The following is a 16,908-nucleotide window of genomic DNA, read 5'->3' on the forward strand; positions in this document are numbered from 1 at the left end:
GACATCAAATATTTAAAGATTAACTTTGACAGAGTATGTTAGCAATAACCACCCACTGAACCTATCTACACTAACCAACAAAAATCTGCATAAAGTCTTTCATATTTATTACTATTTAGATATATGCTGATTGTGGACATCATCATCACCAGCATCTTTTGACTTCTTTGGGAAATGTTGAAACATGCTGCCATTAGCTAATTGGCTTGATCACAGTTCAAGTGAGCGGATGAGTCTCTGCGGTGCTTCGTTCAATGTTCTGCCCACCGTATCTCTCTGCATGTGCGGAATATCCGCTTGAGGAGCTGCTCCTTGCAGCAGAAATCATTGCAAATCCTCCTCCACTGACCGATCCTGCAAAATCCTTTCGCATGTACCATTTATTGTTATAACTAAAAGTCAAAAAGATGAGAGAAACTCTCACCACAATATGCCAGCTATATGATCGGTGAATAAACCATGAGAGCACACATGATCCCAATCAATTAAAAACGAATCTTTGAGAGCGATTTCAGTTAAAAAGACAGGATGTAGTCACATCCCAGCACTGAGAAAACACCTCATCCAGTCCTTTTTTAGCTGAAGTATTTTGTAAAGGATTAAAAGGAGCAAGGTTAAAAATGTCGCCTTTAGATACAGTCGCACAAACAAAAGCGGGAATCTGCCGAGCGCTATAAAAGGGGCGTCATCTGTAAACCCTCTCCCACAAGGCTGAGTTTTCTTTTCACTCAGTCTTCTCTTCACCACAGCATTTCCATTTGCTCTTATATTCCTATTCTCGACAGATTCAGATAAGGCCATTCGTGCTTTCATTGCATCTCATTGCGGCAGCTCAGTATTCCGCTTCCTGCCTCAGTTTAAAGTCACTTTCAGCTCTCACAGATCGTTTGGGATGCAGCAGTTCGAAGTGAAACCGCTGCTAAACAAAGGGGGCCGTGATATTCTCAGGTTCCGCATCCCTCCCCGGTTATCACGCCGATTTAAGAGTGATTTAAAGCGACAAGAAGGGAGATTTATAGATCAGGAAGTGTGGTTACAGACTAATAATGTCTGCCGCTTGCAAATTCCACTTCAATTACGTCACACCGTGCATTTAAAAATAGGCAGCTACCGCTTATACCTTTAACTGCTCAAATAGAGTGGCTGCAAAATATAGATCAAGTCGTGTGCAAGAGAGGGAAAATAGAGAGAATTTTTTTTCTCTGTTCTTCAACAAGGTGAAGGAAAGCGTTCTTGAAGCATGTCGACCCTGTTACCCTGATGAAGGCCACTGCAGCTGAAGTGTGTTGGTTTCAATATGAAAGCTTTGTCAAGCTCTTCCCAAGAATAGCTGAATTCTTTTCATTCCTTTCCTACTTTTCTCCTCATGCAGCTCAAGCTGAGACAGTTTTCTTTATTTTTTTTTTACCCTTTAATACGTCGGGTTTGGACAGAATAATCACAATGCTTCTGCATGATGTCAAAAAGAATTTTTGTTTTTTTTTTATAAAAAAAAAAGCAGCATGAATGACGATTCAGTCATCTGTGTTACGATTGTTCTGGTTCTGTCATAAAAAAAAAATAACAATGAATGAAGGTTTTGTTGAACGTAACCTGAAAGTTAGAACTCTTGCAAAGCTTGACAAACACTTTTATTTCTGCTGTTTTTATTTGCTCTGTCAAAGAATTCTGACCCGTAACGTTCTTACCTTGAACTCTTTCAGCATTTTTCTCATGAATTCTGATTAAAAATCCTACTTTTAAGGTGTAAATATTGCAAATAAATGCAAGAATGAAAATATACTGTACTATAATCAAAAAACACCTTTAACCTTTCAATATTTTTAATACTTGATATCTTGCGTCAACAAACTACATGACATCTGAGTCACATAGTGATTCAACAGAAAACAACTGAATCAGAATCAGCGTTAATGGTCAAGTTTGTTCAAGAAAAGCAGGGAATTTCACTCGTTTTCTTTTTGTTCACTCTACATGAAGAAGAGAAACAAACAGCAACAGGATAGAAAAGAGAGGAGTACTGGAATTAAAGCAGAGATTGGCAATATGCATAAATATAAACATTCTGAAAAACAAGAACATTATTTCCAGTAACGTGAACATTCTATAAAACAACATTTGCACGAACAAGTTCAACACAATATTTACATTTATGTGCAGCAGGCGGGGTTATGGAGGTCCTGCAGTATTTTAAGTGTTTGTTAATTTGCACAGTGGATCCTGAGACTGTGTTTACTGGGAGTTCATCGGGGTAACAGCCTGGGGGGAGAAGCTGACTGTGTCTGGTGGTTCTGGTGTGCAGTGCTCTGTAGCGTCTGCCGGATGGAAGGCCTTTAAAGAGTTTGTATGCGGGGTGTGAGGGGTCTGAAGAGATGTTTCCTGCCCGCTTCCTGGCCCTGGACCGGTACAGGTCTTGGATGGAGGGCTGCTGTTATTCTCTCTGCAGACCTGCTCCTGACTCTTCCCCTGGTCTGTGCCTCGACACAATCCTGTCTCAGAGGTCTACGCACTATTCCTCTGACTTCATGGCTTTGTGTCTGTTCTGACATGCACTTTCAGCTGTGGGACCTTAGACAGGTGTGTGCCTTTCCAAATCCAGTCTAACCTAATTGAATCTATTGTGGAATAAGGCTGTAACATTATACAAAATGTGGAAAAAATGAAGGGGGGGTTGTATACTTTTCAGATGTATGCATAAAACTATTAATAAAATATAACTTTTAACACTCGAGATAAAAGTCCATGAAGTAAAACTAAACAAATATAATCCAGCTGGTTCAGGTAGTATTGGACGTCTTTCACAATGTTTCACAATGTTTCACAGTGACAATTACTGAGCTGGTCCAGGATTGCTTGTCATGCAGGAGTTCAGAGATCTGATGGCCCGCGGATAAAAACTCTTCCTTCATCTGTTGCTCCTACATCTCAAGGACCAGAACCTCCAGCCCGAGGGCAAATAAAAACCTTTCAGCTGCAGCATCCAGATTCTGTCCTTCACTTTTACTGTGACTTCCCAGAACAGTCTCACAGAGAAAAAAAACAAGTTTTCAGAGTCGCACGAAACTCTCAGCTTTAATGAACTCAGGCCTGTTTCATTTATTTGTGATTAGTTATGTGTTCAATAATAATCAAAATGTCACAGCACAAAAAATAAATAAATAAATAAATAAATTAAATAAACAGTATTTCTATAATTCAGCCATTTCCTTCTTGCTGAGCCTTCTTTTCCATCCTCAACAAAAACAGAGGCCGTTGTGTCTCGCTATAGTTTACAGATCATTAGTGTATCCGTTTCCGATCTATTGAACTTGAAAATGAGTTTCAAAGAAAAAAAATCTTTTGATTATATAAACAAGAAATGCATTTAGGATTTAAACATATGCACAGTACATTCAGTCATTAGTATTCATACGACATTTTATTTTATAAAGATAGCATCGGGGTAGTGATTAGTCGAAGTAAAATTGAAAGAATAAGTTGCAGAGATCAAATGAGAGATTTAGATATTTTAAAGCTATAAGAAAGATAGTAAATTTAATTACTTTTGCACTTTTAAAATAACTTATTAATAAACGCCACCTTGTGTGTCATTTTTAATTTAAGTATTCAATGGACAGAAGAAAGAGGGAAAAACACATTTAGGCTGATTGAGAAGATGGTTAATAGTGATCTATTGTGCCACAGGATATTTTCTGAGGGGTAACAGACAAATAAATAAAACGAGGTTAAAATGACTGCTCTTATTAAAGATATTTGCGCTCAATTTTCATCCAGTGTTATGAAAAACAAAAGCCTTTTGTCTGGTTTCACATGCACCCGATGTACCAGACCTTTAATACACTCCAGACACTCTGTTGTCATGGGTCAGTATTAAAGCAGGGTCACTTTTTAGTTAGAAATATTAGTCGAAACTGTCCTGTGACCTTTCATCTGACCTCCAAAATTTAGCCACTGCGCTCCTATTCAATCTGCTTTGAGGGTACAGCCTGTTTTAATCCAGTTGAACACACTGTGCCTTTCCTTTTTGTGTGTTCTTTAATATCTCGCTCTGTGCTCCTGCCTTTCCTCAGATCTACTGGAACAGCATTGTGAGGTTCAGTGTGTTAAATACAGCTCTGCACGGCAGTGATTGTATCCTCCACCACAAATCCACGGAGCTCCGCGAAATCCCTCATTTGGACATATTGAGAGAGAGAGGGAGGGAGAAACAAATGAACTGCAGCACAAAATCAGAGCTCAGTATTGAGGTTTGGGGAGTTTGGATGTCAGCAGCAGCATGTTAGCAGCGGAACAGACGTCGTCCCTGGAGCTTTTATTATTGTGAAAGCAGCTGCTTGTCTGTCAGTGTCCTCACCGTGTTTCTGCTGTCTCTGCACCACCTGTACTGTGTGCAGAGATCGGCACTCACACACATGCACACACACACACGAAGACACACAAAAACCACACCTTGCACACACTGAAAAACTGCCACACATGACGCCTCCTCTCCCTCACTTTGTCATACTCTTGTTATCGCCTGTGCACCCCCCCCCCCCCCCCCCCCCCCCCCCCCCCGGTCACACACTTACCTTTTTATACATCCATACTCACCCTCGGGTATGCAGATGATGGCCAGATGCTGCTCCCCCTACTCCCCCCCCCCCCCCCCCCCCCCACACACACACACACACACACACACACACACACACACACACACACACACGCCCCCACCTCACCCCCGTTACTCATTTATCAGCTGCTCCTCCCAGTACAGCAGCGGAGCAGTCGCTCTCCTCCTGCAGCCATATTGGTGGAAAGTGGACCTCTGGAGTGTTTAAGTCCTGGACAAAAGCCAGTGTACACACACACACACACACACACACATATACACACACCGTACAAAAAAACCCCAATCTCCTTCAACTCTCTCAAAGTCATTCTAAATTCACCTGTATTGACTGGTTGTCTCATTCTAACATGATCTAAAATGAACCACAACACACACACACACACACACACACACACACACACACACACACACACACAGAGAGAGAGAGTATGACTTCACTTCCGTTGAAACTGCATTGACTTACACTCATTTCCTGCAGACCTACTGAACCATAAGTACTTCTAACCTGAAAGTAACTTTGACCTAACTCAAACCATACTGTAATCATTTATCTTATATGGTTCTCTTATCTTACTGCTGGAGATGTACCATTGGAGACTCCGCCGGAGACTCCGTGTGTGTCTGCTCGTTGCTTCATGCAACGTATTTTGAGAACTGATTGATGGACAAAGAAATGAACATTTTAAAACATAATTACATCCCATCATATTATAGGAAATAGGTGATGTGGGCTTACAGTAATAATATTCTTTTCAAAATGATTATAAGTGTTTTACTGTATGTATTCCTGTAAAATATGTTCATTTGCTTTAATATGGTCCACCTAAACGATTAAAAGTGACCATGTCAGCACAACAATTTCTTAGACGAATCATGAGTTAAGTAATAAAACCACATCATTACCTTCATATGGTAAATGCAAACCAGTGTGGGCCAAATGTGGCCCAGACTTCACAGGTGTTGGATGTAGAGAAATGGGAATTCTGCAAAAACGCAAGCATGAGAGCACTGGTGTGTGTTCATTACTTCTCAGTTTAAAGACACTTTGTTTGTGTGAGGCAGTGGAGGCGCCAGATGTGCTCTGCAGCCTGTCGGAAGAAAGTGTGTGTTTGTGTGTGTGTGTTTACTTATGATCAGAGGCAAATATTCTCAAACTGACATCCAGTGCAGATAGGAACTCTCCAAACAGCTCTGTGTTTTTACAGCAGTGATCGTCATGCTTCTCACACTCACTTTAGGTCTAATACTAATACCAGTAATGATAATAATGAAACTTCTGCTGATCAATTCTTCCTACAATGATGAATCAAAGCTGCACCACTTTGAGGCAGCTGTAGTTTCTTTTCACCGTGCTGTAAAACGACGTGTTCTGGCCGCATTAAGAGTCGACACAGTACTCGGTTAGATTCATATGTTCCCTGTAAGCTGGCCTGCCTTTTCCCCTCGGGACAGAGAATTGAACATAAACTGGTCTTCATGAGGGAACATTAAATGGGAAATGGTGTGAAAACTTGAAATCCTACAAAGAGAATAAAGTCTAGTTCAAGTCTACTGTGCTGTAGTGTCACTGTAGAGTAGGAGTACCGGTGTGAGTTACACAGGTGGGAGAGGAGCACGGAGTGATCCTCTGTGTTCTTATTGATGTTAAATCTGCAGCAGTGCAGAAAATGCTACCAGGCAAAACCATTGTTCTTTCTGCTTCTGAGACGAAAACGGCCACACACACACACACACACACACACACACACACACACACACACACACACACACACACACACACACACACACACCAGAGTTTGTTGGTAGAAGTTTTGCAAAGTGCTCCAGTGTGTACGACGATCATTATCCCGAGGCTATCCTTCATTAAAATTCATAGAGGTTATCTTCTCTGGATGGTTTTCCTTTTTCAAAGTGCTCCAAGCGTCACACGGTTCACACGTTCACAGCAGTGTCCTTCTGCTGGGGAGCTTTCTACATGAACTGCTGTTTTAAATTTAATGTAGAAATGTCACTTATAGCAATAAAGCTGATGCCTTCAGAGGGGAACTACTATGGTGTATTTTTTTTAGGACTCACTATTTAATTTATAATTTTTTTTGTCATTTTCAATCAGTGTAAATGAAGACACATAAATGTATAAATGTTTCTGTGAGGACAAAATGGACTAAACTGACATATATCACAACTTCTGGTTAAAAAAATGGGATGAAATATCTGAATGTCTTAAAAAGACTATTGTTAATCATATGAGAGGATGATGGTTAATTAGAACAGTAATTATTAATCAAATTAACTGACTAGAATATAATATTTTTCAGTAATGTCAAAAAATATCTGTGAAATATCAGTAAAAACCAGATTCACTGCCAGGAAAATGTGTTAAAAGAAGTAAATGAATGGAAATAGCCAGTAAAAGGAATTGATTTATAATTTAAACAGCACAATGCACACAAACATGGCAGTCGTCAGGTTTCCCTCTGAATGTTTTGAAATTTTTGAGCTAATTTATTCAAAAAGCGCAAAAGAGGAAATGCGCCTTTTACCGTATTTCTACCATATTTCTATTCTTTTTGAAATTATTGAGAGGAGACTGCTCCATGAGAAGATGTCATGACAGAGCATCTCTCCGCCGCACAACAAACACACTTGTCCAATAATGTTCCCTTCTTCTATTAACTCCAGAAAAATTTCAGTTCCTTTAATCTTCGATTTTGACCGTTTTTTGCCTTTTTTTGAATTTTTAGAGTTTCCATTGTTGATTTTTTCACTATTTTTGTAAAAAATAAATGGTTGTAGTATGTAATAAAGCGTTACAGGTGCCGCCCTCAGCAGACTCCCCTCATCTTGTGTTTGGCCGTTATCAGCTGTGGAAAAGACGTGATGAGTTACCGGGGGGGGCGTTCCCATTTAGCTGAGGGAACACCTTGAGATAACTAGACGGCTGGTTGGTGCAGTCCTGGATGTGTGCGGCTGCTGCTCGGCATCAGAGAGCGAGTGACTGCCTTCCTGGCGTCTTGGTTGGAGTGGCAGTCAGCAGCTGAAAGTTGTGATAATTGTGCTGAAGCTGAATTTAGATGTAGGGAGCCGTGTGTTCGCTTCCCTCCCGGTCAGCTTGCTGATTATTCGCTCATGACTGTGAACCTACAGTATTTTCTTCACTCATTTGTTTTAGTAAAGCTCTCAGCTCTGCGAAGGTCTCCTTCAGGGCCAGTTTACACCTGACATTAAAATTCATCCAGAAGTGATCCTTTTTTTTAAAAATCTTTTTCTATACCTAAAATAACAATGTCACATTTAAACTATTTTTTCACCTAGCTGACCCTTGTTACAATTAATCAGTGGCGCGAGGGCGATATGGTGCAGATCGCTGAGTGTTTATGAAATGACAGTATGAAAGCCGACTCTGAAAACTGAGAACTTAAAGTAATTGTTTTAAAAAATTTGGTGGATTTAGAGCGAGTCACACGAACTGATCAGGCAGCACATCCCGCTGTCTGCCACATCCGACGGCAGCCTGAGTGAGAGAACTGGCAGAAAAAAAATGCTTTTCTATGAGTCTGTTTCTTTATGTTGCCGTAGTTCATGCGGTTATAAATGTAAAGTCAAAACTTACACTCATAAACCTGATCGTGGAGGTAATGTTGAGTGTGATGTGTGTGTTTATATGTACCGGCGGGCGGGGAGAACTCGAGGCCACGTGGCTGAAAGTGAAACTGAGAGAAAAAGTGGCCAGAGCGAATTCAAAGCAGCGACACTTTCACCATTTATGACCTTTGAGAAGAATGTTTGAAGCTGTGGGCTCAAAGGAGTGAGACGCTCACAGTCATATTCATCAAAAGGCTACCTTCTCATTTCGCCTTCACTCTTACTTGAGTCAATCAGTGTTTGTACTTCCACTAATTAAAGGATGTTTGAATGTCTGCCGCCTCCGCCGAGCTTCCTCAAACACATTTTGTTTGCACTGTTTACTGCAGAACTGCTCATGAAAGACGACGAAAAGGTGCTTTCTTGAGGTAGAGCCCCTCCATGTTCCCTTCAATCAGAGCTGCTGTCAATCAGAGCGACATGAGCGCACATCAGAGCTGCTAAAGTACCAGAAACCGTGACGTGAACCGTGAACTGTGACCTTCAGGGGCTGTTCTGAACTCGTGGCCTCAGTTTTCAGATGTTACATTGAGTTGGGGAATATTCCTTTTAATTTAATGTAGGCTCCGATTGTAACGAAAAAAAATGGCTGATAATAAACAAGACGCCCATTTTAATGACTTTAAATTAAACGGCCTGATAGGGAATGATACTTTATATTGAGCAGAGCTTTATTTTATGAGAAATCTTCATAAACTTTAAACTGACATTGGGGAAAATCACAACAATTTTTTAGGGGGGGGGAAGTAGGAAAAAAAAATCATCTTCCTTGTTCTTTTGAACATCATAAAAGAGATGAAGAGGCAGAGAATGAAACTACTTTCAACCAGTTCTGAGGCTCTGCTTACACAACATTTTCAGGTGAAAACAGAAAACTTTTAGGCGTCCATTGTGCTCGGAGACACTGAGCAGCTTTTCTTTGCTGTTCGGTCAGAGATTTTTATTTTCTGTTCTGTCCACACAGTGCCGTGTATTACTCCCAGATGGCGCTGTGATATTTTGATTTCTGAGTTGTGTCTTGCGTTGTGACTTATGGTCTGGAAAATGCAGTAGTTGCGAGGTTGGAGGTTCAGTCTGTCATTATGTGTTGTCCTCACGTTGATTGGAGATTTAGTGAGTTGTATGTGTTCCATTCGTGTGAATGGGTGAATATGACTGTAAAGCAATTCGTGGTTGTTAAAGCAGTGAATAAAGTAGTTTCACTGCTTTTTTTTTTCCTGGATTCCTCAGATTTTTGTTTGGATTTTGACGTCTTCCTCTGCTTTGAGTTCCACACTGACACCAGGTGCTTCGTTTGAGTGTTTTTGCACCTTGGAGTTTCTCTTTTAAGGATGGCGAAGCCTCATATCTCCCTCCAGGTTTGATGTATATGGAGTATGTGTGCAGATGAACAGACCTGGAGTTTTTCTTGTTTCTGTGGCAGATTTAGAGCAGACTCATCTGCTTTAGGCTTTTCCAGCAGCTTCCCATCTTCGCCTCTCCTAGTTAACGCTCCTCTGAGACAATTTAGCCAACACTTTTTGCGAAGAGGGGAAGAATTAGCAGCCAATTACAGTCAGATAGACTCAGCCGTGGATGTAGTGCTCGAAGGTTATCGGAATGAAGTTTATCTCTGAAAAATAACCCTTTTTATCCAAGCTCTTTGTGTCAAGACTGCTTTTTCATGTCTCCTCTTCCTCACCTATCGTTCCTACTCTTTACAGCTCCTTTCTCGTTTGTCAATAGGTCTGAGAAAGTGTTTCAAATGTCTGCTTTGCTGAGGGATGTAGCACAGTGGTGGATCAACAAACACCCGGCTCCATTCTCTGGACTAATGAAGGTTTTTTTCCACATTTCAGTTGAACCCGCAGGGCGACCTTTGCTCCTCGCGAAGCGAAGATCAGCAGATGGTCTCTTGGCAACTACCAAAGGAAGTCAAGGGAGCAAGCAAACAGATTGAGTCTGATTTGCCGAGTGAAAGGACTAATGCTTCACTGTCACCGCATCTTCATCAGCTATTTTCAGAGCTGCCTGTTTAGATCTGAGCTGGTTAAATCACCCGAGCGGGAGCAATGGCGGGGACAACTGGCCGGGATTCTCCGTCGGCAACGTGTGACCGACCTTTGGATGTTTTTTCAAGTGCAAATGAAGCAAAGCAGGATTTCAGTGGAGAGAAATCACACCTTTTCACTGCGATTGTTCGGTTTGATTAAAATGTTAAAAAAAAAAATGAAAACAGGCTTTGATTAGTTATACAAGGTTGTATGTTTGATCATTGATTCACTGATTTTCTTGGAACCTTTTTCCAGGTCGTGGGACGATTTTCACGACTGCGCTAACGTGGCGATGGCCGGCTGTCCGGAGGAAGCGGCCGCCGTCTGGGAGTCGCTCCGCCAGGAGTCCAAGAAGATGCAGTTCTCCGGAAACCTCTACGACATGTGCTCCAACCGCCACTTGGTGGCGCCCGCCCCGCCCCACGGCTCCCCGAACCAGGAGGAGATCAACCAGGAGTCTCTACGAGGTGGCGCCAACCACATGGGAGGCTCGCTCCACCTCCTCATGCTACTGTCTCCTCTGGTGCTGCTTTGGCTGTCACTTTGGATATAACTGCCGGAAAGAAGTGGGACTAATGTGAATAGATATAAACTCTGTGTATTTTTTTTTTTTTTTTCTTCCACAAGTCCATAGACTTTCCACAGTTCCCTCCTCTGCTCTGCCAGGGGTTGAGTATTTCTAACTGCATGTTCAAAGGCCCAACAGTCTTTTTGATAATGTATCCCTAATCTGCCTGTGCTGTTTCGTGGATATTCTCTGCCTTTTAATTAGCGTCTCTGTAGGAAACACGCAGGGAGTCCTTACAGAGATGCACAACCACAGTAAAATTCTGGCCCGCCCACACACACACACACTTAGTGAAACAGACCCGCACAGTAGCCCTACCATGAGCCCCTGTCCTCCTGAGTCCGGCTGATGTGAGCTTGCATGTGGTGGTCTGGTTCCAGAGGGAGTCTGTCTTCATGACTGAGAAATAAAACAACTGTAGTTAAGGACGTCCTGTTCGATATACAGTGATGAACAAGCCTCAGTCGGTTCCACTAAAACTCACATGTATTTGACCTTTTACATCATAAACAATCTGACAAATAACAAATACAATCGTCTTAAAAAGAAAACTCTGATGCTACGTCTCCAGTGTGCAGATTTCTGTTTTTCCTCTTTTCGCTGCGTCTTCGCTCTGCCAACGTGGAAGATCTAATTTCTCCAACTAACCTTACTTTCTAAATTAGCACAAATCTTGGAATTAAATCCCCCAAAAATAGGCTAAGGAAAAAAGAGGAATGTGATTAATGCCGGTTTCTCTCCACAGCTGCTACCTGCCTGCATTGAGTCAGGACTGTGAGTCAGGTGCCAGTAATGCGTAAACATGATGGATGTTTGGATGGATAAATAGTCTTATGTTTTGCTGCAATACTTAGAGCTCCGCAGGGGGACTGATTTACATTTCTACTGTGCGCTTTTCATTGCATCTTGCTCGATTGGTGCACCGACGTTTTCTCCTGAGAAAAGCATGAAAACTTATTTCATGTCCAGAACTTCCACTTAACTGCGCTGAGACAGGTGTGAGAAAACAAAGTTATCGGAGAAGTAAAAACTTGAAGAAGATTCTTTTTTGGGGGTTTCTTTCCACCCAGTGGTCATTTGTGTATCAGTGTATCCTGCCTCCACCCGTGGTGAGCTGTGATTGGCTGGGCTGGATGGAGTAGAGCACAGGATGGATGGATGTTAGCTCTCGATTGAGGAGACAAAACTGGAAAAATATGAAGATTTAGTTAATAGAACAGAATCATTTCTGTAATTGATCATATATATCTTTGAAAAAGTCATTGGCGGGTTAGAAATTAGAAAAATGAAGCAAAAAGTTCATCTTCATAGTACCATATACAATTTGCATTGACATTTTTTTCCAAGACTCAAAAGTGTTTCCTACCATCTTGTTTTGTTTGTTTATGAGACAGTTAAATTGTTAAAACCTGAGTTGATGTTTTGTTAATGGGTTTTTAAAGACGTCTTGAATGAGAGGATGGCTTGACTCAAAGCTAATGATATTTAGGCAGACTGAGAAATGAGAAAGGAACAATTGGAAACCCAATCAGACATGGAAATTGCTTGCTAATGAAGATGGCTGTATTCTTTTGGTGTTGGTTTCTCTTCCTGCCGTCAGGACCAGAGTAGTGCTTGCATGCTTGAATTGTGATTCCCTTGAATCCAAGATCACAATACATCCAATGTAAGTTTAAAGTGTTGTTTCACACCCTCAAAGGGTTAAAAACTCAAGAAACTCTGAAAATCTTCATGAGCTGCGCTAATTGGCAGATTTGTATGTTTGGGTATATTTTGGCAAAAATATTGTTTATGTATCGTAAAATGTGCGGTCGAGCTCTGATTTATTAATTTCCCCCCGGTCCTCATTTATGTGGTTATGGAAGACATCTCTATCTTGACTGTCAAGAATTCTCAAACTAAAGTTTATCGTGTACATATGCCGCGTTTGAGAACTCACTCCAAAAAGGGTCAAGAGTGAAAAGAGCAGTGGGATTCCTGCCATATCGTCAACATGTCTCCCCAGCTCGAGCTCTCGGTCTCTTCTAGAAAGGCAGAAGTTGTTCACTGTGGTGCATGCAGAGTTGTAAATTAGTGTTTGGTTCATGGGGTTGTCTTAAAAGTGTGTTGTGATACAAAAGAAATTAAATTAATTTTTTTCCCCCCCTCACCGGCTTTGAAAAACCTTAACTGAGGGAATAGAAAAACAACTGTTCCAGCAATTGGATTTCATACCGAAAATGGAGTTTCATGCAATAATGATCTTATATAGGACCAAAACTTTGACTAATTAAAGAAGATGAATGAACATCTGCAGAGCTGCAGACTCAACTGCAGAACTGATGCATAGGAGACTTTTCATTCTGCTGTAAAAAGAGATGAACGGGAGTAATCCATCATTTCCATTCATCTTTTTCTCAGTCAGGGTCACGGGAGTCTGGAGCCTATAGGCGTCTATACATGATGCAGTCGCATCCATATGTTGTGCAGTTTGTAAAAAGTCCTCTTCATAATTGTTTGACCCCCATTTGGCTGAAAAAATCTTCTAAAGAAAGGAATTTCATACACCCGAGTGTGGCTGCTGCTAACAAATGACACCAACGCTGCAATCAAACAAATATTTTCAGGATCATAAGGACGTAAAATGTTAGTCCACGTCAACGTTCTCCATATACTTTCATATTAAACTTCCAAGCCTTACTAATTTTGAATTATGATTTTTATTTAAAGTCGAGGGGGTTCCGAGTGAAAAACCAACAGTAAGAACATGCAAACTGAGAAAGACCCCGAGGCCAGATCCTAACCAGGGTCTTTTCACTGTGAGATCTGAAAACCGACGCATTTCTGGATAACTCCCTATGATTTCTATCATATCAAATCACTTTATTCAACAGAGAACACCACCTATATCGAAAAGCAATGTACCAGAAGTCTAAGTAATATTACACTTGTCAAACACAACAGCTGTACTGTATCTAGAGCTTGAGGCATCTTTAGGGAATTCTTCACCCTCAGGATCTTGCTTCCAAAAAAATGAATAAATAAATACATAAATAACGACCTTGGTGACTTCCCACAGGGGACCTTCTGCAAGGGCGTTATGTTCCTTGGATTCAGAAAAGTTTTGATGATACCCTTACTTTAAGTCAACCATGTCTATCCTGCTGATCACTGCTGAAAGAGAACATGCAAACTCCATAGTGAAACGCTTCAAGTCCCCAAAACCTCATTCTGTGATTTATGAGTGTCAGATAAATTTGAAGATGTCGTCTATCCATCCTCTGAACTCTCTTTAACTGAACGACGGGTGCTGGAGTGTATCCCAACTGACACCGGGCCAAGGTCAGAGGTCACCAGTCCATCACAGCTCACTGAAAACACACACAAACACACTGATTTTGAACTGATTTAGACGAAGCAATGAACCCAGCGTGCATGTTTTCCTTTTGTACACAGAGAAAACCCACAGAGACAGAACATGCAACCGCCACACAGAAAGACCCCAAGGCTGAACACAGCAAGGATGTGAAAAGTTAAGATTTCTCGCCATTCTTTATTTAGTGAAAAGACACGTGTGGGTTCTCTGCAGGTGCTGGCAGCATCGCGAGGTCTGAGCTGAAGTTCGGCTGAAGTTGGAGAGTACCGAGTAGTTTTTATATTTGGTGCTTGGCCAGGTATAACATCCTCCGAGGCTCCTCCTTGGCTCCGTGGCCCTACAGTATGGGACCAATATGTTCTCCAGTCAGAAGCGCGGCCCACTCGCATGCCAAGTGCATTTTTGCTCCGGGAGCCGTAGTTTGGCCCCGCCGGCTCGCTGAAGCTGCTTGTTATTCTAAGTGGCTGCAGGTAACAGTTGTTTCTGTCTGGCCCGGGATCAGAAATACTATCAGATTAGAGACAGACAGGCAGAGAGAGAGAGGGAGGGACGAGTACACCTGGAAAACAAACACGCTTCTGCTGAGTTGAAGATTGAATCCACTTGTCGAACAGCGAGTGTGTTTTACACAGGGGGCTTTAGGTTGTGGGTTTACTTTTCATTCTTCACAAAAAAATAAATCAAAGTCAGGCAGGCTTTAAAGAGTTACGCTAAGATATGTGGAGGCAGAAAACAGAATCCTCAAAGGCTGCAACGCTGTGCTAACTTTAAGAGAGAGGGGGGAAATAAATAGAAATTTATTAGGCAAAGAAAGCGAGTTGTGCTGCACCTGAAGAGCCGATTCAGCCCGTCTATCTTGCCGATGGCAAGTTCATTAAACACACCTACAAGGGCTGCATTAAACAGGGAGGTATGGAAAACAGATTTATGTACAGTAATTTTGTTTGGGCCGTCAATGTCGGAGGCAGACTTTGCCTCTGTAAGCTTTTGTTTTCGAGGAACACAGAAAACAAACGCTGAGGATAAACCCAGCAGCTGGAGGACCCCATAGGCAGAAAACACTGAAGTAAATCTGAGAATAAAGCAGAAAAACTCTAATCAGCCCTCAGCTACTATGTTCCCCCCAAACCACCCACCCTTTTTTTTTTTTTTACATGAGGGACTTCACCCAGAGACATGCTTGGATAGTTTAAGAGGCTTCTGTAGTTTTTGAACTTTAATTAAACTGACAGAATTAGCAATTAGGGGCCTCAATGGCTGATTTACTAAGGTGCAGCAGTTTGAGGCGCGTCTCCACGGAGCTCTGATAAGACGTAACTGGAGGTTAAACCTGGGAGGAGCCCTGAACGTGCAAGGCTGGGCACCAGCACCAGGTCCACAGCTCAGTCATCACAAACTAGCACTGTTTTATGGGAATACGTAACAAGGCCCAGATTCAATTTCTAATACTTCTGAGTGCAGAGGTGCTCCAGAACGAGAAGTAAACTCATGAAATCTCTGTTATGAGGAGCTATATGTCGTACGGACAAATCTGATTTCGGAGTGGTTTTCAATAACGCTGCGGTGCAGATGCGATATTATTGACTGGAGCATAGCGGGAAATGATTTCACAGCACCACATGTGAGCGTGGACCTCCCTTCGCCTCTAGCGACAAAAGCAGCTCACAATCCGCTGAAACTGGACAGAAAGGACGTCAGGAGAAAGAAAAAAACGTTTCATGCGCCAGTGCATCGTTCCTCTATCAGCAGTACAGAACGTGAGGTGATATATCTGTGAACAAATCAGTTTCCTCTCACTTCTTTTTTTTTTAAATTTTTTGCAAAATTAAGAGAATTAATCCATCAGGGGGTTCTGTTTTAAAGCCCTTTATTGAGAAATCAAACTCCTGTATTGTAAACCATTTTCCACTTAGGAGAAGACAACTTTGCTGCCTTTTTGCTTCTCAACTCGCAAAAGCACTGCACAGCCCCCCTTGACACGGTATCGTAACAGCGGTGTCTCTTTCACTAACAATCGATTCTTGGCTGACACAAAGAGCCGGCTGCAGACAGCACATTAACCAGAGCGCAGTCAAAAGTTTCACTTTGGCAAATCATCAACTCACTTTCACTGAGGAAAAAGGAAATTTGAGAGAGACCTTAAAATCCTTCAGATTTGTCTCTCATTAGAGATAAAATAATCCTATCGTGCAACAAATGCACTTGATTACTGGGCTTGTTTCAAGGGGACTGATCTTGACTTTTTCATATTTTTCTACTGCGATGCTCTGTAGGCCAACGATTGACATTCAAATCACATACCTGGAAGGTCAACAACTTTTATTCCTGGCAGGCTTGAGTTGTGAATCTTAGTCATCAATTTAAGCCGTCTAAGCCTTTTTGGGGATTAGTTTTAACCACAAAAAAAAAAAAAAAAAAAAAAAAAGAAGACCCCCCCCTTTAAGACCAAAATGGAGCTGCACTGTTGAGTCAACAACATGATCTATCCATCCATTCATCTACTCCACAGTTTCAGCTGGTCAGGTCTCAGTCCATCACACGGCCAAGAGGCATCTATGGTTGCTGATTTGCTGAAAACAGAAGCAGAGCATCCAGACTGGGAGAACATGCAAACTCCACACAATAATGCCCTCAACCAGACTAAATCCACAGATAATCTCCCTGTGAGACAACAAGATGGAGTCTGTTACTCTGT

General features: G+C 41.7%; 1 protein-coding gene across 1 annotated transcript in view; it reads left to right on the plus strand.

Moving 5' to 3' along the window:
- The window catches only part of nrn1la (neuritin 1-like a), an 81,956-nt gene extending 70,832 nt beyond the window's left edge, over nt 1–11,124 (plus strand). Inside the window, exon 3 of the mRNA XM_030096560.1 lies at nt 10,546–11,124. Coding sequence (XP_029952420.1) covers nt 10,546–10,843 — 298 coding nt within the window. The 3' untranslated portion in view covers nt 10,844–11,124. The remainder of the gene's footprint in view (nt 1–10,545) is intronic.
- The last annotated feature ends 5,784 nt before the right edge of the window (nt 11,125–16,908 follow it).

The sequence above is a fragment of the Salarias fasciatus genome, chromosome 7 (assembly GCF_902148845.1).
Source record: "Salarias fasciatus chromosome 7, fSalaFa1.1, whole genome shotgun sequence".
In the NCBI taxonomy this organism is placed as follows: Eukaryota; Metazoa; Chordata; class Actinopteri; order Blenniiformes; family Blenniidae; genus Salarias; species Salarias fasciatus.